At 43.3% G+C, this 22,016-nt stretch overlaps 1 protein-coding gene across 7 annotated transcripts in view; it reads left to right on the forward strand.

The window, feature by feature from the left end:
* The window catches only part of St3gal6 (ST3 beta-galactoside alpha-2,3-sialyltransferase 6), a 59,370-nt gene that overhangs the window by 14,369 nt on the left and 22,985 nt on the right, over nt 1-22,016 (forward strand). For 2 of the 7 annotated variants that reach the window (XM_075961819.1, XM_075961810.1), the window contains exons 2-3: nt 3,242-3,405; nt 18,214-18,395. In XM_075961819.1, coding sequence (XP_075817934.1) covers nt 18,307-18,395 — 89 coding nt within the window. In that variant the 5' untranslated portion in view covers nt 3,242-3,405; nt 18,214-18,306. Of the gene's footprint in view, nt 1-1,384; nt 1,551-1,630; nt 1,788-2,940; nt 3,038-3,241; nt 3,406-18,213; nt 18,396-22,016 lie in introns of those variants that run through there. The other 5 variants (XM_075961776.1, XM_075961768.1, XM_075961794.1 and 2 more) reach the window with 4 other exon arrangements.

Below are 22,016 nucleotides of genomic sequence, written 5' to 3' on the forward strand. Positions count from 1 at the left end.
ATAACTGATGCTTTATTTGTAATAAATAGCTAGTAGCCTAAATCAAGATGCACCTCTCATTTATAACTCCGGTTAGATCATCTAACAGCGGTGCACATGTTGTCACATGGATTTGCCCTGAAAAGCAGGACAATTTCTAACACAGAGATCTTAAGGCTTGACTTCTGCTTTCTCTGAGCTTGATTCCTTTATTTTAAAAGTATCTGAAGGAATGATCTAGACTCACTCAGGCAATGCAGAGGTGGTTTGGGTTTTTGTTTTCTTGCTTGTTTTATTGTTTCCCCTTCTTTGCCCAGTACTGGGAAACTTGGGCCTCACTGAAGCCGGCCAAGCACTTCCCCACCGAGCTCTCTCCCCAGCCCCGCTGCTATTTGTTTATGTTGAAACAGGATCTTACTAGTTGTCCAGGCTGACTGACCTTGGAGCTCTTCTGTCCCAGCTTCTAGAATAGCTGGGATTACAGACTTGGGCCAGCAGGTCTGCCTTGGTCCTTGTTTATTGCAATAGAATTTTCTCCCAGAGGGAAACTAGAGAATGCTTACAGTTTGAGAAATGGGCTACATTCAGATCTATATATTTCTCCAGGGAAGGTTTTGTATAAGGTTCAGAACTGATCGAAACACCCAGTTTACTAGATGAGTTGGGGAGTAAAGCAAAACATGACCAATGGATTCCAGGTGGGTATCAGGTGACGGCAGGACTAGGGAAAGAACGGAAAGCCACACGAGAGCTACCATTTGAGGCCTTGAGAGACTGTTTCCTTTTACAGGTACTCAATTTTATAGAAATCATTGTGAATAATTACTTTAGAGCTGTCTTGTTCACATTCTGTATTACCATAAACTAGTAAATTATTGGTTGTGGTTTTTTTCAAAGCTCAGGGTGAGAGTACTGTTTTGTTTTTGTTTTAAATAGAAATGGCTGGGCAGTGCGTGCACGCACCTTTAATCCCAGCACTCAGGGAGGCAAAGGCAGGCAGATCTCTATGAATTCAAGGCCAACCTGGTCTACAGAGTGAGTTCCAGGATGGTCAGAGATACACGGAGAAACCCTTGTTTCCAAGCAACCTCGCAAAAAAGAGAAGTGAACTTCATCTTCGCAGTTGTGTGTAATTAGTATTCAAGATATGACTGTAAGGTCCTCAAAATAGCATGATGTCACACTTCTTCCGGAACTGGGTATGTCCTCATAAAACCTCTTGCCCTGTTATTAACTATCTGCCCCCAAAACAGGGTTGGAAAGGACCTTTGAGTGTATGGGTACACCTATATCTATATGGATGTGTGTACACATAGATATGTATTCATATATGTAGATATGAAAGCACAGGACCGCATTTAGGAAAAACTGCTTCTCGTTCGTGTTCTCTCCTTACTATACAAAGTGTGAGGCCATGGAAGAGTGATGTTGGAATCACCTGGGGGCCTGCTGGAAGGGAGGACAATGAGGTTTTGGCACAGAGCAGAAAGATCAGAATTGGCATGCCCAGCTGATGCCGATGGTTTTTAAGTGCTGCTCTGCAAATCCTGCCAAGTAGGCTGGGGAGCAGAGTAAGTATCTTTAGTAACGAGTGACTCACTAGCCCATGGTGAAACCTGTTATTATCTTTAGGTAGCCTAAATCTTAGGGAATTCTCCCGAAGAAGGAGCTCAGACCCAGCTCTGTGAATGGCTTTCACACCACAGAGTTCCTCTTCATGAAGATCCTTCAACCGTGAGACTGGGCTCGCTCTTGACCAAATGATTTTCCCTGGGAGTACCTACATTGCCATCTCCCAGCTGATTTTGGTATGACCTTGTTGGCTATTTCTTTATAATCTGTTCAGAATAAAGAACCCGGAACGACCTTGCCAGCACTATAATTGGGATTATTTTACTCCAGTTAGTCTTGAGTGGTATTTGGTTGAAGGTGAGAGAAACCCAGGAATTTTGTGTCCTATATATTCATGGAAAGCAGTTCGGTATAAACGTACAGACTTATCGTGATTCATAATTCTTTAAGTTCAACGTTCTGCCTCACAGAACTGTTGCATGTAAGGGTGGCCATCCAAAGCACCACTTCTGAGTTCTAAAAGACCCAATTTCTTGGTACGTCAAAAGAGAAATAGTATAGTATATAATAAATGATAATAGTATAGTATGTAAAAATAGTATTTTATCATTTTTGACAAGTTAAAAAAATTCTCTTCCATGACTCAGAACATCCACTGATTTGTGTTTCTCAGCAGTCTGTCATGTGTTTGTTTAGACATACACTGAACTAGCCTAATGTACTCAACTTTGTAATCTATTTTTGATGGGCTCTATCTTTGCCTGGCACTCAGTGATTTTATAATCAGCACAATTATTTATCTAGAATTCACAAATAAAAGTCACCATCTTTTTGTTTCTGTATAATTGTTTTCTAAGAGGTCTTCCCTCCAAAGGTTTTACAGAAGCAAGCAAACATGACCTTGGTTGGTTAGTCTGTGTTCCAGTTAACCTTATATAAGAAAAGCTGTCTGAGGAGCAGTCTTAAATTTCTTTTCAGTTTTTTTTTTTGAGTTGGCCCGTGGCACAGCTGACACTAGCTGCTGGCTGTGCTTGTGCTGTGCCCGTGCTCTCTTCTTGCTCATTATTCTGTTTCTGTTCTCCTCAACCCCCACCCCCATCTTCCTTCCTTCCACTCTTAACCTCCCAAGGCTTTGAGAGCTTGCAGCCCCTTTTCACTTCTGCATTTAGCAGTAAAGCTGCGTGTGTGTGTGTGTGTGTGTGTGTGTGTGTGTGTGTGTGTGTGTGTGTCTGGAGAGAGAGAGAGAGAGAGAGAGAGAGAGAGACAGAGAGAGAGAGAGAGAGAGAGAGACAGAGAGAGAGAGAGAGAGAGACAGAGAGAGAGAGAGAGAGAGAGAGAGAGAGAGAGAGGAGAGAGGAGAGAGCCCAAAAGTTAGACAGTTGCTTCTTTCACTTCCAGTTTGCTTTGGATTAATTGGGCTGAACCCGATATTTTTCAAAGAAATTGAGCTGGATCCTTTGGAAAATCAGTCTGGAAGGGCAGAAATGTAACGTGGGACTTGCTGGGCTGTTTGATTTTGTGTTTATTTCATTTAGCTTTTGTGTTTGGTATTTTCATCCTCCCATAACGCAGTCTTTAGGAACTCATAGCTGATCTGACTAAAACAGTGTTCTTATTATATTTGTTACTGGTTTCACCTCCCTGCAGCCTAGCCCTCCCCTAAATGTGCTACCTCTGTGTTTTGTTTCAGCGCTTGCAACTGAAGCAGCAGCACAACCCTTCATCGTGGATTGTTTCCAGTGTCCCTACCTCCACATGCCAGCAGTAGGCTCCTGATGCCGTCCATCCTCCTCCACCCCTCCTCACTGTTTTCAAAGAGAGAGGGCCTTCAGGAAACACACCCCAAAAGTGCAGGTTGGTGGAGGCAACTCAGCCTTGTCTCAGGTTCTTTAGATGTGAATTTCAAGGCGGGAAATGTGGAGTCACTTGCAGGTGGCGTGAATGTGTCTGTTTCCAGCTGCATGCTGTTCTCCTTTTAAGTTCTGCAGGTGGCTGCAAAGCCCGGAAGACATAAACCAGTCAGTTTATGTCTATCCATAAGGCAGGCTACTGAGGCTGGGAAACTTTTGTTTGTTTGATAAATTTCATGCACCAACTCATCATTTATTCTGAGAAATCTTTAAAGCAAAAATATTCGTCAGGAATCAGCTACTTAAAAACAAAATCTATGAGCTCTGGCAAATTTGTTACAGTGCATCCCTTTAAGCCCTTTGTTAGGTTTTGTCTCTGTGTGCATCTGTATGATCCTGAGGGCCACTGAGGTTTTGTCTCTGTGCGTATCTGTGTGATCCTGAGCACCACTGCGCATGCTTGTGTACCAGCTCTCTCCTTCTACCAAGTGGGTCCTAAAGACCACACTCTGGTTGTCGGTCTTTGTGGAAGGCAGCTTTCCCCACTAAGTCAGCGGTTCTCAACCTCCCTCATGCGGTAGTCCTTTAGTACAGTTCCTCATGTCGTGGAGACCCCCAACCATACAATTATTTCCTTGCTACTTCATAATTATAATGTTGCTACTGTATGAATCGTAACGTATATATCTGCTATGCCCAGAGCTTGAGAGCCACTGTGCTAAGCCATCTTGCTGGCTCAACATTACCATCTTATTTGCCAATCTTTTTGTATAGGACACATCTTGATTGAGGATATTACGCTTTAGCAACACTGGCAATTTAAATATTCACTGTGCTCTTGGAGTTTAGTCCTTGAGAACTTCTTGAGTTCTTGTTTATTAATCCCAATACGATATGATTGGTGGTGTTTCATAGCCCACCCCACCCCAGGATAACCCGGGTTCTTACACTTCACTGTAGTGTACCTAGACTTGGATAGTGGGATGAGATCCTCGGTTTCTTGCTGCTACCAACCTCTTGATGGAATCCGACCTGTAATCTTGATTTTGCCTTTCTTGTCAGTCTTCCCATTTTCTAGCATCAAGGAGATGGGATGATTTTGAGAGTCTCTATAATAATGAAACTCAAAGATTCAAGTCCCAGCTCTGCTGCCGACATTGTTGGTGTCCTCAGGCAGGTTTTGTTTCTTCTGTGGAGTGTCTCCATCAGGATGAGAGGGATGGAAAAATAAATACCCATTTTAGAGGCTGATTTTCATGACTAAAGATTTCTACAATCTACAACCTTCAGAACCATCTCGGCAGCAAAAAGTTCTGAAAAAAGGGTTTGTTGAATTTTAGCTCTTTGTTGTTATCTGCTGCTCAGTGTGCTGATGGGGTTTTGTCAACTTGACAGGCAGGGAGGAGGAAACCTCAGCTGAAAAAGGCCTCCACTTGTGGGAGGGGCTGGCCCATTGTGGGCTGGCTGTACAGTCCTCCACGGCCTCTGCTTCAGTTCCTCCCACCAGGTTCCTCCCCTGACTTCCCATTACAGACTGTCATCCGTGATGCTCCCCGTTGCTTTTGACCAGTGTTGTATAGCAGCAATAAAAAGCAGACTACTGCGTGCATACTATGTCTGTCTGTACCCATTTTCTGCCCTAGAGCTTATAGGCTTTCCAGTCTTCACCCTCACCTTGTTAAACGTGTTGAGTCGCAGTATTTGCTTCCACATCTAGAACACAGACAATAAAAGATCTTAGTATAAGATGAACTTGTCACCAGCTTACATTATTTGTAAGGGTTTTGATTTTATTATTTTTAGACAAATGTGAAGCTAGGAGGTGTGATAAGCATCAGTAATCCCAGCAACTTGGGAAGTGGAGGCAGAGGGATCAGCCAGACTGGCTATGTACAGTGAGCATGAGGAACAACTAGCTATGGGATACCTGCTTCTAGAAGAAACGGAAAGGATTTGAAATGCTGACTATAAATTGGGATTTGCTTGGTTTTTATTATCACTCAGTAGCTGTGTAGTTTTATTACAAAAATGCTAGAGAAGGTATTGTTTCCCTGGCAGAAGTAGGATTTAATTTTGAATTTCGCCAAAGAATTCTCACTTCTGTTTGGGATGCTCTTAATTTTACATTCAAAAGTATGTAATTAAGGAAGACTTCCTGACAGTAGACACTTAGAAATGTCAAAATTAGTGTACAGACATAATTATTGTTACTGTGGTAACAGAAACTGAATTCTTGAGGCTATTATAAGCATTATGCCACGTGTTCTGTAAGATCCTTTGCTTTTGTGTTTTCAAGATAGTTTTGGGTAAAGACTTGGTATATGGCCAGTTTCACTAATTCTAAAGAAACATCAACATAAGATTTAAAAAGTTCTTACCACCTGCCCGTTGCTTAAATTGCATGTAGTAGTTGTAACACTTCGTTACATAACATCATTATTCCCCATTTTATAGAGGACAAAGAGACACAAAGCAGCTCAGTAGATTCCAGAGTCTTTTGAGTAGTCAGGACTTGCGGAGACTGAAATCTAAGGTGTTCAGCTGACAGGCATCTGAACGCTCAATTATGGTGCTGCCTACAAACTGCAAATTGCATGAAAAAGATGACGAGCAGTAAATGGAAGGGCTAAATTATATAGAAGTCTCGGATTCTGGGCTCAGTGGTTTTATGGGCATGTGGTAGATAGCCAGTCAAAGTCTCACTGTGGGTTCGTGGCAGGATGGGGACCGGCTGCACGTGGAGAGCTGGAGGCCTCGTCTAACACGTGGGCTGGAGGCCACCTCTAACACGTGGGCTGGAGGCCGCCTCTAACACGTGGGCTGGAGGCCACCTCTAACACGTGGGCTGGAGGCCTCGTCTAACACGTGGGCTGGAGGCCGCCTCTAACACGTGGGCTGGAGACCTCCTCTAACACGTGGGCTGGAGGCCGCCTCTAACACGTGGGCTGGAGGCCGCCTCTAACACGTGGGCTGGAGGCCTCCTCTAACACGTGGGCTGGAGGCCACCTCTAACACGTGGGCTGGAGGCCAGCTCTAACACGTGGGCTGGAGGCCTCCTCTAACACGTGGGCTGGAGGCCTCGTCTAACACGTGGGCTGGAGGCCGCCTCTAACACGTGGGCTGGAGACCTCCTCTAACACGTGGGCTGGAGGCCGCCTCTAACACGTGGGCTGGAGGCTGCCTCTAACACGTGGGCTGGAGGCCTCCTCTAACACGTGGGCTGGAGGCCACCTCTAACACGTGGGCTGGAGGCCTCTTGTAACACGTGGGCTGGAGGCCTCCTCTAACACGTGGGCTGGAGGCCGCCTCTAACACGTGGGCTGGAGGCCGTCTCTAACACATGGGCTGGAGGCCGCCTCTAACACGTGGGCTGGAGGCCGCCTCTAACACGTGGGCTGGAGGCCGCCTCTAACATGTGGGCTGGCTTAAATCGAACAGGAGAGGTCATTCCGAGTAGCTGAGTGAGCTGGAATGACAATGAGGATTTGAGAAACAAGATTAAGATAGCTGCCTGGGAGCTTGAGTGTGGATGGGCAGAGGTGGAAGTGGAGATCTATCTAGAAGCATGCTTGGAAATGACGCACAACCCAGGCTCTTGGGGCACCACCCAGAGGGAAGTGGGCTAGATATATCAGCAAGCATGGGACAAAAGAAAGACCAGTGAAGTCAGCAGTACCATTTAATTCCTTACTGATTTGCTTATTCGTTCTGTTCCTGAAGGTTAAACTCTTCTGACGAGTTTTTAGGTTTCTTTTTCACAATCTTGGCTGTTCTTCCGTAGTTTGGTACTTAGGGCCACATTCTGTCTAAGTGTCCTAAACTTTTGATTCCTCTAAGATTGTCATTCTTGGATCCAAGCTATAAATTGCAGTAACTGGAAATATGTTGTCAGAATTTGAACCGTGATTCATTTGGCACTTTTGAAAAGACCTTTACATTACACTTATTTCTATTTGTTTTTATTTATTTACTTATTTATTTGATGTGTGCGTGTGTGTGTGTGTGTGTGTGTGTGTGTGTGTGAAGAAACAGAGATGGGGGAGGAAAGTAGGCACATTACCATGATAATTTATGGATGTTGGTTTTCTCCTTTAGTCCTGGAGTTGAGCTCAGGTTCAAGAGTGGTTCTCCACTTTTCCTCCCCTAAACATGAATAGTGTCATGGGACAGTGGTAGTAGGCAGGGGACTGAAGTGGCAGTTCTGCAGGCTCAACCAAGTCTGGTGAGTTCACAGATAAACCACAGACTCAGAGCCCAGCTCTTCTTTAACCCCCCTTATCCTCAAAGGGTGTTTGGTTTGTTTCTTCCAAGAAATGCCTATTCATTTGCCATTTTGAAAGATGCCTAAAGGCAGAAGCATGGGAGTTGGAAGGAACTTCTAAAACCTCAAACCCCCTGGTTTTCACAAGGGCCTGACCCTCTCAGTGGGGTCCTGTGACTTCCAGCAAGGCTTTGGAAGAATGCAGCACTACATCTGTAAAAGCCCTTCTTCTGACTCAGAGGACCAGAGAGGGCAAGAGCGTGTATTTCCCTTGCCTTCCTGGACCATACTGGAGTACTAGGGAAATGAGATATTATTTTTAACCAGTAACAGATAGCTAAAATGATTTTTTACTTTGTGTAGCTTAATTTCTGTACCACATGGACTGCTGTTCTCTATATCTTGAGGGCACATATGCATTATGTATAACTATATGTTTCTAATCAATGTATTTTCTTTAATGCATTTAGAGCTCCTTTTGTTCAGTGGTTTTGTGTTTTTCAATAGCACCAGGAACCAGTTATAGTTGAAGCAAAAATGTCATTTAAAAATAGGTATCAGAATGCAATCTAAAGTCTTTGTATATAGTTAAAAATATTTACTCTACTGTCTAAGTGTGAATTCAGTTGCCGTGATAAAATACTGACCAAAACAAACATGTGGAAGACAGGGTTTATTTGGCTTATAGGGTCAGTCAGTCACCGAAGGAAGCCAAGTAAGGAAATCAAGGCAGGAACTGTAGTTTTAGGAACTGAAGAGACCATGGAGGAATAGTACTTAGTAACTTGCTTCCTACGGTTTGCTCAGCCTTGAGAGCTTATTTTTTTTGCAACCCAGGCCCACTTGATGGTACCACCTGTAATGGGTTAAGCCCTCCCACAATCAATCATCAATCAAGATAATTCAGTACAGACTCGCCCACAGCACAATCCAGTGGGGGCATTTTCTCAAGTGAGGTTTCTTTTTCCCAAATGACTCTAGCTTGTGCCAAGCTGACATAAAACTGTCCAGCACACATGGCTTGCTCAGCTTGGTTTCTTATCCAACCCAGAACCGTAGTGAGCTGGGCCCTTCCGCATCAATCACCAATCCAGAACCGTAGTGAGCTGGGCCCTTCCGCATCAATCACCAATCCAGAACCGTAGTGAGCTGGGCCCTTCCGCATCAATCACCAATCCAGCAAATACCACACAGACATGCCCAGAGGCCCTTCTGATGAAGGTAGTTCTTCGGTTGAGGCTCCTTCACAAGTGACCCTAGTTTGTGTCTGTTGGAGCCCACAAGACCTTACAGTAAATGTCCAGCTGACAGGTTCATAAAGGCAGACCCACGAGTGGACAACTTATGGGGCACCCGTTTTGCAGAGCTGCAGGAACGCTCGTCTTTTGGAAAAGTCACTGTCATATCTGTAAAAACCTTGTGAAGCCGTGATTCTTTCCTTCAAAATGGGATTCGTTTCCAAATCACCTCATCAGTGTGGCTTTTATACAGGCAATGGAGTGACCTTGCCCCCCCCCCCCCCCCACACCTTAAGGCTTTGGAGCAATGGTATTCACTCTTTGTTCTAACAGTCGAATTTACGAATTTACGCAGAGTCCGTCCCACAAATTTACCTGCCAACAGATCGCGTAACAGGAAGGCAGCCTGCTCCACCTTAGCTAACCAACAAATCTAGGCATCCCCTCCTCCACCCAACCTGGTTATCACAAAAGGGATTAGATAAGGAGAATGGGTGAATCCAGGATTCAGGATGTTTAACATCTTTATCTAATGGTTTGGAAAGTCAGGAGTTTCTCTTGAAGGCAGGCTCCTTCCTGGGTCAGGCCACCTGTTCTGGAGTCTGGCTTTGTCAGGTTCTACCTGCCGATTTTGTGATTTTGATATGCATATTATCATTGTCCTTGTCTATGGAATTTTCCAACTATGCCTGTAAGAACTAGAAACCTTGTGGAGATCAGGCCTTATTCTTTCTCCTCCACGCCCCCTTCACTTCATTTTTTCCCCTTGCATGAAAAGTAAAGAAGATGCAGAGATAATGTGCTTGAGTTGGGTTTTTTTTCCCCCTCAGATTCTTGCCTGCCATAGACATCCAATTCTGAGCCCTGAGGGAGTACTGAGGCTGCCACTCAAGGCCCCGAGTACTTCACAGGTGACTCTAGTCTGTGTCAAGTTGACAAAAACTAATTAGGACTATACTGTCCATAAAAACATATTTCTACCTGAATAACTTTATTTGAATGTTCACTATAGTTTATTTATAGTAAACAAAAACCTACAAAGAAATCAAAGTCTTCTTTCCAGGGAAATGATAAATCAATTCCTGTGTATCTAGCCACAGAGACATGTACCCAGCAACACATACTCTGGGTACAAGCAGCAACGATGAATGTGCCCTTAATATATCAACATAAGTAAGATACACCCTGTTTGACTGTGTTTCTATGAAGTTATAGATGCAGTGTAACTAAAGTGATGTCATCAAGTTGCCAGGGACCAGGAAGGAGGGGCAGAGAGCTGACTGCAAGGAGAAACAAAGGGAATTGGGACTTGATGAAAGTGTTTGCTATCCTCACAATAATGGTCCTTACAGGACTGTCTGCATTCTCCAAACCTCATCAGATTGTACAACTGAACTGATAAAATTACTGTATTGAATTTGTTAGAATAAGGCTAATTTTTAAAATTAAGCACAGTCATTTATATTATCAAATACTTTTTGCAGTTGAAATCTCCCCAATAGTATATTAAAATAGAAAACTAGGTCAGGCTATTGCTCAATGATGACTCATGCTAGTAATGCCAGAACGTGACTGGTAGACACAATCGAGTCGGGAATTCAAGTTTAACTTATAATAGTGAGTTGGAGGCCAGCCTGGGCTACATGAAACTCGGTCGCAAAAAGAAAAAAAAATGAATTCATCTCTAAAACAAGTGGACCACCAGGCAATGGTGGCACATATCTTTAATCCTGACCCTCAGGATGCAGATCTCTGAGTCTGAGGACAGCTTGGTCTGCAGAGTGAGTTCTAGGACAGCACAGAGAAACCCTATCAAGAAGTGGGGAGGGAGCGAGGGGGGAGGGAGGGAGAGAGAGAGAGAGAGAGGTTCCTGAGATGAAATACATAAGTAGACAGACAGACAGACAGACAGACAGGCAGACAGGCAGATTGATAGAGGTGCATCCCTGAGAGAAATCAGGAGTACACAGAGGAAGTATAAAACTTCCTTGTGTATGTGCACTGGAGCAAAGTATCAAAGAGTATCAAGAGAGAGGTTCCAAGAATAGGAACATTAGTTCATTTATTTTTAGCATTCGATATTTTAGCATCCAATACAGTTGCTGATAGCTGAGTGGTTTTTGTGCCTGCTGTGCTATTAAAAGTAAAAATTACCCTGCAAGTCATTTCTCTCTTTTTCACGTGTGCCATGAGCATGTCCCCTGTGGGTGGGGCTGGGGGCATGTGGGGGTTTGGTCATCTGCTTTGGCAATGGCAGCTTATGTTCAAGTAGATGGAAAAGGCAGTCTGCATTTGCGCAGGATGAAATCTATCTAGCGGAGCACTGGCTTTCTGCACAGACTGAAAGGGAATGGTGTGTGTGGCTGAACATTAGTGCATTATCCAAGCAACTGATGGATGGGAGACAAAGGAGCTCACTATGCACGATGCTGCTTTCCTGCCAGGAAGAGGGAAACAGCTATGGCTTTTGAAAGTGGCTAGAATTTAGATAGTTGAGGAAACTTTGTTGAGATTTCTCAAAAAAAAAAAAAATTTTGGAGGGGATAAAAACCAAGTTATAATTTTCTGTTGGTTTATTTGTAGGTGTTTTCCTCATTTTAATAGTTTTTAAATTACATGGTAGTAGGTGATAACTTCATATTTAAAGTAATAGTTTCTTTTGACATAATAGTGCCCGTTATTTGTGTATGTGCCCTGTTTCTTTAATTATTGCCTATTGAAAATTTTGAGACGTTTCTAGGAGAAAATTCCATCGCTACTTTAAACTATCCCTATGTGTGATAGATTAAGGTGTTTGTAAGTCAGTGCATTTTAATAAACACTTATTTAATGTGCACCATAACATTATTTTCTATTTGCTTAGTATTGGACATTGAACCTAGGCCTCAAACATGCTAAACACATGCTCTCTCACTGAGCTACACCTCAGTCTCTATGTTTTAATTTTAAAGTATATAATTAAGTTCATAGTGTTATAGTCAAAAATACAGTTATTATAGTTTTACTTAATATACAGTTTAAAATTGTGGGCTATGAGATCAGATAGTTGCCAGTTTGAATTCTGACCGCTGGTCTAAGTATTAAGCAATTTCACTGAGTATTTTAAACCTCTTGACTTAGTTATTATGTACAAAAGGGCTTAATACCACGCTGTGCATTTACTGTGTGCATAATGAACTCTGCTATTATTTGCATGGTCATGGCCTACAGAGAATAAATGGCCTTAGTATAGAAGAGGGCCTTCCCTGCACATTGGGGACATCAGGGAAAGTAATAAGGACTATACACCAGAAGGAGGTTGTGAGCTGAAGACTTTTCCATCTGTCAATGTGGGGTCCAGCATTTCCAGGAAGACTTGGGCTAAGCAGAGATGGCTGGTCCTGTGAGACTTAGGCTTAGGGCTGGATCTAAACATTGGAAATTAACATTGGCTTGAGCTTGGAGGTTTCTTCACATGAGTATGTAATTGCAGAGAACAGTCACAAACTGAGCAGTAAGGAGAAAGAGGAAGGAAGGCAGGATGTGAGATCTGTTGGCCTCATTCCAGACAGTCTTAACCACTTGTCAGTATGAGCTGAGGATGGGCAGAAGTGGAGGGAGGCCCGCGGAAGGGCAGAACGGACACAGGTGTCTGCAGGGCCACCGGGTCAGGATGCTAGGTGTGTACCTTGGACAAGGGTGGCTAAGGAAAGTCACAGCCAAAGTCTAGCTGGGCTGAAATCATAGATACTGGGTGCTCACATCGTTGTGTGGAGCTCGTAGGCTGTTCCTTTCTAATTTGCCTAGATAGGTAATTCACTAGGGCTTAGCAACAGCACACTGGGTATAAGAGCTGGCCTAATGTGAGCAGTTAAGTCATGTTTCACTGACCAAGCAGGAAGCACAAGAAAGTCACAGAGAATATGGGGACATGGTTTAGGACCCGAGTAACTTAAATAAGTAAGTAAGTAAATAAAGAAATAAAATTTGGCTACCAAGCTGCTGGAGGGAAGGGCAAGTGAGTGAGTATGAATGAATGAATGCAGATATTTGGAAAGTGTGATCTAGTGTTGGAACCTTCCAATGGAACCAGCTTTGGCACATGAATGCTGTCTACAGGAATCCGATCAAACCATTGATTGAACTGCTAGCGTTGGGCCCTTCAGGCTCCCTTTTCTTGAACCAAGATTGGCACCAGATCTTGGGGTGGCTTAGTGTACAGATGGACATTCAAAAGACCCTGGAGAAAAGCCAAGAGGAAACAGGGCCATAGAAACCAGACAGCAGGCATCTGCAAACATTTCGTGTAGAAAAAGCCAACACCAGGGCTGTTTCTGATCTGCTGTTGAATGAGAATGATTTTGAGACCAGCAGGGTTTTTGTGCTTGGTGAGTTTTCACTATTGTTGTTAAACATGCTTTCTTCTTTTTTGGCTGTTTAGCAAGCTCCCTGGGGCTAGAGAAAACATTAGGAGGCCCCTAAAGAAAAATATGGTCATTTTTTTCTAGCGCTGTTTTATAGGGCTTGCTTGTTTCTGCAAATAATACTAGAATAGTAAGGAGGGGCAGGTTGGAAGGAGAAGGGTGGAGACAAGTAGGGTTTTATTTCAGCAGAATTTGTGTCAGAGACTGTCAACTTTCCATTTTATTAATTGGCATGGAATCATTTCTGCTAAAAAAAAAATGGGTGGAATTGACAGAGAAACATTCTGTAATGTTTAATCTGGCATCAAGAGTTTGGACCTGCTCATCTGTGACAGGGACCCCGGGAGAGACAGTGTGTACAGGGACTCTGGTCTAATAGCTACTGCTTGAGTCACATGATTCTGTCACATGTCAGGTGTGAAACTTCTCTCAGCCCTTCATGTTCCTCAGCTCTAAAATAGAAACTGTAGGCGGTCCACTTCCTCGCAGTTGTTAGGGCAGCCAGTGATGATTCACCAGAACCCTTCCCCAGATGTTTGCTTTTCAATGAATTCATGTCATCATTAGTCCTTGGCCATGTGCCACACACTAGGCATTTAGAATGAAAAATTAGTTGGACTGTTGAGCTCTGGTATCTGTAACTACATTCAACAACCATCTTCTCTGCAGCTTCTGAGTGACATCCCCTGTGGAGGAGAAAGATAAGAAAGGTAGTGTGTGCTTTCAGGTCACCTGTGGTCCTATTGGGGACGTTTACTGTACCATCTGTTATGGACTCAACAAACCCAAAATTTTCTTTTTCTACATCGTGATTCTATAGTGAGTCCCAGAGCAGCGCTTCTCAAACTTCTGTATGCATTAAGAACCTCATGTTCAGGGGTGTTAACTTGTTGCTGTGACTCCCACCTCACCCTGGCTGGTGCTGACCTTCACTGTTATTTGCACTTCCTAAACAATGACAACAAAGCACCTGGAGGAAGTTGTAGAATACAATTCTCTCGTTTGGGTTCCCCTCTTGCCTTTTATCTTGAGGTGACAGGATTATCCAGGAATAGATCTCCAAAGGAAAGACCAGACTCCCTTTCTGGTTCTCTTAAATTGTGTGATGGGAGACATCCTTTTTTCCCTCACTTGTCTGGAGGACCATACCCACACATCCACTTAGCAAGCTTATTGTGACCCTTAGAGGAGATGTCAGCCTTTCAGACTATTGGTGGTCCTAGCAGCTCAATACAAACAGTACATTCTTTTGCTATTGAAGAGAAGGGAAAGCTGTTGTCTTAAAACACAGTGTGTGTATGTGACATGTACTTAAACTTGTGTCTATGTAGGCCAGAGGTAATCATCTTTCTCAATCACTCTTCTCCTTATCTTTTGAAACCAGGCCTTTCACTGAACCTGGAGTTCATCTGTTTGGCCCTTCTGACTGGTCACTGAGCTCCAGGGATCTGTGCAGTGCCAGGGTTTCAGAAAACTCACCCACAAGGAGCTTTTTTGGAGGTCTGAACTCGGGTCCTCATGCTTGCATGCCGCACAATTTACAGAGTGACCTTTTCCCCACCCAAACTGATGCGCTGAGAAAAGATCCGCTCCTGCCCTCTGGGCGTGAGTTATGACTTCCTCACAGCTCCCAGCCCTCAGGTTGAAGCAGTGGTGACAACCCTGGTTTGAAGGGCACCTGCTCTCCAAAATTGGCTACCCTTCATGTTTCATGTCAGGATCTTAAAATGTGCTGGCTTGTTTGTCGAAGCTGCATTCTCGACTCTTACGGCTTTTCAAAGCCATACATTGTTTGTAAGAATCCTGAGTGGTTTTCCTTTGAATACTCTTGTTTAGCGTAACATAGTCGGTCCATTTATGGAATCACAATTAAAGAATTAATGTTTGTGAAAGCTTTTTTCTGTGAACAGACAGAGGGGCCAGACATGTTTATCACCAGGATATCCGGGTTGGCCATAGTCTACCTTGCACCTTGAATATCAAAGCTGTAAGTTGGCGATGAAATTCCAGAAAGTACCTAGGCTGCCTCAGGTTTTTCTTTTTTTTTCTTTTCTGGGTGCTGTGTATAACACCTCTTGATAAGCAGGTTTATTTTACTTTTTGAAAAAAAAAAAGAGAATGTTTTCCCATACTCCTTTGTTTTCAGTTGAACCACGTATTAGTGAGTGAAAAATAAGACGATAACAAGATTGTCACTTACCTATAATGCCAGGCTTCATAAAATGACCCCCTCAAGAGTATGTCTTAAGGGATAGAGAAGCAGATCGAATGCTATCTACTAACGTTTCTAGGCCCTTAGGTGAAACTATGGTTTTTAAATTTTGCTGACAAACTAGGAAGTTAGATCTTTATTAAATATTTATATGAAGTATTATTCCGAGTAAAAGTTTAAATTTTTGCTTCCCACAACCCTATGACAACCTGCTGAGAAGGAGGGTGTGCTCTTGCTTAGAGACTGTGGTCACTCATGCTACAAGCAAACTGGCTGACCAAGGTCCCAGGCCTCAGGTGGAGCTGGGCTGTGGATCATGGGATTTCCCAGGAATTACACAAACTTAATTCCATGTATGTGCAGACTAAAGTTCGCTCAACTCCCTTGTTGACTTGCTTTCTGCCGTCATTTGAAACTAATTTATTACGATGGTGCTTGGGAGGGGTGGCTGCCAGAGCAGTAGCTGATAGTCAGAAGTGACCAAGCCCAGTCAGGTAGTCATTACAGGTAGACATTACAGGTTAGGACTGCTTAGCAGATCTCCTACGTTAACATCCACACCAGGGAGTCTCAGCTATCAGAAACCCTGGGCAACTGTGATTCTTAAGATGATGCCCTGTTAGAAAAGCAAACAAAACAAAGAAAATGCTTGAGTTTTGTTTAGTATGCTCCATTTACAAAGGCAAAAAGTGGCCAAAGATTTCCAGCTAGGGGATAAGAGGATGGCTCAGCTGATAGAGCGCTTGCTATACAAGCAAGAGGACATGAATTCCACCCTCAGAATCCGTGTAAACAAGCTGAGCATGAGAGCAGACTTTTATAATCCTAGAGCTGGGGAGGCAGGGACTGGCAGGTCCCTGGGACTGTCTCACCATTTGTATCAAACAGACAAACAAAAAAACAAAACAGAGGTTGTCCTCTGGTCTCCACATGCTTGCACACATACATGTGTATGAAGTGTATGTGCACACACAAAAGCACACAATTTAAAAACAAAACGGATTTTCACTTCAACCCATTTTCCCTTTAGAAGGAACTGGACATGATTCCAGCCGGCTCTGACTTTGTACATTCAGCAGGTCTCTGGATTCAGGTCACTAGATATGGATAAGAAAGAAAGGAATGGGATGGATATGCAGTCGTTTATTTCGTCTGAAACCTTGGTAAAGGAAGCAGAGTGATAATATACCTGTTTAAAGTCAAATGCACTAAAATAAAAGGATGTATTTAGAACTACATATTAAGTATGACTTCTGCATTTAATTTTATACTAAAATAGGAGTTTTGCATGTCTGGATTTGAAACAAAGGGCAGGAATACCAAACAAACACACTTTAAATGTTTCCAGTGGCCTGGTAGTGGTGTGGCTCATACCTTTCATCTCAGCATTTGGGAGGCAGAGGTAGGCGGATCTCTGTGAATTTGAGGTTAGCCTGGTCTACAAAGTGAGTTCCAGGACAGCTGAGACTGTTACACAGAGAAACCAAAAAAAAAAAAAAAAAAAAGTTTCCAGTGGTTCTCAGACTTCCTTGTGATGTGACCCTTTAATATAGTTCCTTGCTCATGTTGTTTGTGGTGACCCTCATCATAAAATGACTTTGTTGCTACTTCATAACTGAATTGTAATATAAATATCAGATATGTAGGTATCTGATATATGACCCACACACAGGTTGAGAACCACTGGTTTTATTTTATATTCCATAAAGTATTGTGTGGTATGTGTGTGTTACAATCTAGAGAACATTGTCGTCTTTATTTTCTCTGCCTACAAAGGTACAAGGAGTAACACATTAATGCAAAACAAAGCTGAGGATGTTGAAGAGTCAAATACGAATGTCTGAAAGTTGAAATGTTTTAATAGTTTCCCCCTATTTTTTGAAATGCGGAAAGGGCACTGAAACTATGACATATCGTATTTGAAGTCACTTCAGGCCACGAAGGGGTCAAATGGTTGGTTATTCACATCTTGAAGCACATACTCACTTTTTATTGGAAAGGCTCAAAAAAAGATATTCTTCAGTGTTTTAGAAGAAAGGTTTTGGCTGTGGAGATATATAAATTCTCCTCTTGAAAAAGTTTTTAATTTTTTTTTTTGCCTAATATGAGGAAGTTTCAGGGAAGCCTCTAGCTTCGGCACCTCAGAGCTGTTGGTTGTTGGAAACCTGCATCATATGTTGATCAATTGCTAAGACTAAGCCAAAGTGTTCTTTCTTTACATTCAGGAGGTGTTTTTTTTTCTTTCTTTAAAATTTTTTTATTTAAAAGGTTTTTTTTTTTTTTACCAACCACAGTTTCCCCCCTCCCTTCCTCCTACTCCCCTGCCACCTTCCCCCACCCACCCAACTTCCCTTCCACTCCTCAGAAAGGGTGAGGCCTCCCATGGGGAGTCAACAGAGACTGGCACATCAAGTTAAGGCAGAACCAAGTCGAGGTGCCCTCCCCTCCCCCCGCCCGGTATAGAGACTAAGCAAGATAGCCCTCCATAGGTAATGGGCTCCAAAAAGCCAGTTCACACACTAGGGATAGGGATAAATCCTGGTTCCACTGCCAGTGGGTCCACAGACTGCCCAAGTCACAGAACTGTCATCACTCTCAGAAGGCCTAGTGGGTCCTATGCAGACTCCCCAGCTATCAGTCCAGAGTCAGTGAGCTCCTCAGTGACCGTCTTCATCATTTTTCTCCTCTCTCTTTATAGACTTATTTATTAATTCAAGTATTCGAACCTTCGTGAAAACCATCTGCATAATCATCCCCTCTGTCTTTGGATCCTGTTTCAGGCAGGCCAGCCATGAGAGGGTACCTCGTGGCCCTATTCTTGAGTTGCGTCTTCCTCTATTATGTGCTACACTGTATCCTGTGGGGAACAAATGGCTATTGGTAAGTTTGTTTTATTACCTAACTTGACTTTCAAACTGTCTTCCCCTTATTTATGTAAAGAAGCTTCCAGAGTATTGTATTGTTTTGTATTGTATTACAATATTGTATCCAATATTGTAACATGTTGGATTTGTCTAGCCTTTCACCATACACTGGGATTTTACTATTCAGGATTCTGTACATTGTTTCTTTAACCAGTTTAAACTGTTGAGTAGGTCTGGGGAGATGGTTCAGTGGCTCAAGTGCTTGCTGCATATGGATGAGGGCCTGGGGGTAGATTGTAAGAACCATGTGAAGCCAGGTATGAAAACCTGTGCATTTGTAACCCCAACACTGGGGAGGAGGAAAGGGCTGGAAACAGGAAGAGCACTAGTGATGGCTGGCCGAATATCAGGTTCAGCTCCAGGGTTTGGGAGGGACTCTGTCTCCAAAGATTCAAGGGCAGAGTGGCAGAGCAAGACAAAACAACACACACACACACACACACACACACACACACTCACACTCACACACACTCACACCTACATACATGCACACTCGCACACAGTCATACCTACACTTACACACTTTCACACACACACTCACATCCACACACACACACACACACACTAACACCTACACACATACACACTCACACACACTTATACATACACTTACACACTCTTACACATACACACAGACTCACACACAGAGAAAGAGAGAGAGAGAGACATAGATTTTTTTAATTGAGAAAAACCCTGTTGGATAGCCCTATTTCTTTAAAAGATATTTAATGCTAAAGTGTGTGTGTGTGATTATGTGAACGTGTGTGGATATCTGTCGGAGCCAGAAGAGGGTATTGGATCCCTGAAGCTGAAGTTGCAGGTGGTTAAGAGTCACCGACCACATGTCCTGGGAACTGACCCCAGGTCCTCTTCAAGAGTAGTACGAGCTCTTAGCCTCTAAGCCACCCCTCTGTCCTCAATCCATTTCTTATTGACTCCCAAGTAAAGCATTAGTCTTGACTACTTTCAGGATATAACATTTTGTATATATACAATAGCTCATCTTCTTGAATTAATGAAGCGGTTCTTAGACTCAGAATCAGTCGAGTTTTAGGTTGTTAATGCTAACACATACATACCAATATCCAGTTCCCTTCATTCAAAAATGCAATATGCATTTCAAAATAGCTTTGACGTAAAATACTTCTAAAATTTTAAGGCATAATTTTACTGAGTAGAAAATTTATTAAGTGTGCTTTTCACACTTCTCATTTCAGTCCTTTGGCTGCGAATAAAATTTTGGTGACCTTTAAATCCTAAATCGATGTCAGTACACAATTAAATGCATATAAATCAAGTGGTTACTTCCCAGTGTTTCAATGGCAGCTCTTAGGTTGTTTCTAACTAAACGAAAGAAGAATCTCATATTTCTGTTTCTGCACTTCATTGCATCACTGAAGAATTATTGCAGTGCTTTTTCATGGAATAAAGTTGGCCAAATGCCACTAGAAGAAACCCTAATACCAACTGGGTGGTTTGAACCTACAGTTTTAGCCTCTGCACCTGATCTCTGGGCCAGAGAACCTTGAAGTCTCATTCAGCATTCAATGAAGACATCTCTTCCTTCACTCTGCCTCCTTCTAATAATAATAGAAGGGGAGAAAAGGCGAAAAGATTGCTAAGCTACTATTTGTAATAGACATGGTTCTCTAGAAGGATAAAACCCATACAATGTACACATATTATAAAAGAGGGTTTATTAGAATGACTTCCACTAGAGAGGCTGAATAGTCCAATGGCTGTCTGAAACCCAGAGAGACACTCAGGTCACAGCAGTGGTCCGTGTGGTTCAGCCTGAAAGACTTCAGCTGTTCCTGTGTCATGATGAAGAGCAGGAGGATTTCTTCAAATTGGCTGGGTTTCAGTTCACGTTGGAAGACAGAGCAAGTGATGGACAGACATACTCATAGGCAAAGGAGGCAGGCAAGCTCCATTGTATTTTCCTCTGAGTGTTTCCTGTCTGGGCTGCCTACCAAAGGGTGCCATCTACTCTGGGGTAGGGTCTTTTCCTAATTAATCATTGCTAGAAATGCCCTCAAGACCCACCCAAAGGCACATCTTTCACTTAATTCCACATCTCAAGAGATTAAATTATCTACCAAAAGTAGTAGAAATCTATCTACTTTTCTAAACATCCTGTTTATCACAGAGGAAATGATAAAGGAGATAATAAAAATACGTTGAATTCACCACCATCTCTTGTCACCAGAATTTGAAGAGTGCCCACGCTCAGTTAACTTTACCCAGCTAATGTGAGTGTGCACCCTGGTATTTCTTCCTTTAAAACTGTCTTAGGGGAGCTGGGTATGGAGTCCCTGCATGGCCCTTAGAAATGGACCTGACTGGGGCAGCAAGGGAATAAAGACAAGACAGACAGATGGACATAGGAATAGAGATCTGGGCGGGGGGCATGGTCAGATCTGTCTGCTAGAGAAGTCTCGGCACCCTGGAAACTCAGTGTGCTAGTTACTATAGACAGTCGAAATGAGAGAGCAAGTTATTGCATACAGCTGGAAAAGAAGACAGGGATTATGGCGTACAGCTGGGTCAAAGTGACAGGCTCAGCTAATCGTGACAGGAGCAGTCTCTGGAGAGGAGCCGTCTTCAGGCCAGACACACCAGGGACACACCAGGGACACACCAGGGGAGAAAGCAGTGGTGGACATTCTCTGCACACACTAGTCAGCACTCAGGATCAGATCCCTTTGGTGTGTGTCCCTCTGAGCCTGAGGATATAGGGTCCTCGACACAGCTGTGTCCATGTCAAGTGCACAATTTCACTCAGGACTTTTCATTCAGGACTTCTCTGTTCCCTATACTGGGGAGACAGCTAAAGGAGCAGGGGAGATGATTCAGTTGGTAAAGAGTTTCCATATAAGCACAAAGACCTGAGTTTGATCATAAACAGCCGGGTGTGGTAGTACCGACTGGGCTAGTAGGCTTAGCCTGATCCATAGCCTCTCGGTGAGAGACTCTGAGACAGCGATGCAGATTGGCTCAAATGTAGGCCAAAGTGATTCTCTGGCCTACCCGAACACATGCAACACATCACTACCAACAGGAGGCAACTCAGCACTTAGGGCACTTGCCATGCAAGTGAGAGGCCCAGAGTTTGCATCCCCAGAATGCATGGTGGGTGCCAGAGCTCACCTGGAGTCTCAGCTTTGTAAGGGAGAGACAAGAGGTTCCCCAGAGCTAGCTGACTCCCAAGATACCGTGTTAATGAATTCTGGGCTTGAGTAAGTGACTCAGCCTCAAGAGAGTAAGAGTGATCAAGGGAGATGGTCATTATCAACCGTGGGCTTCTGCTCATACATGTGTGTGTAGCTACACATATGTGGTATGCATGCCATGTATACACATGGAAAGAAAATAGATGAGTCTTTGTTTTCATAGCCAGCTAACGTTTGTCTTCATGATATTCTAAAACAGTTGTCTACGTTCAGTCTTCATGTTGCTTCTCCATCTCTAACCTTAGAAATGAAGTAATCCAGTTCATCTTGCTCGTGGAATCTAGCACAGTGTTTGTGGCTTGCTGTGCTTGCCCACCGTATCTGTGTATCATCCTATGGATAAA

This window comes from Microtus pennsylvanicus, chromosome 1 (assembly GCF_037038515.1).
Source record: "Microtus pennsylvanicus isolate mMicPen1 chromosome 1, mMicPen1.hap1, whole genome shotgun sequence".
Classification (NCBI taxonomy): Eukaryota; Metazoa; Chordata; class Mammalia; order Rodentia; family Cricetidae; genus Microtus; species Microtus pennsylvanicus.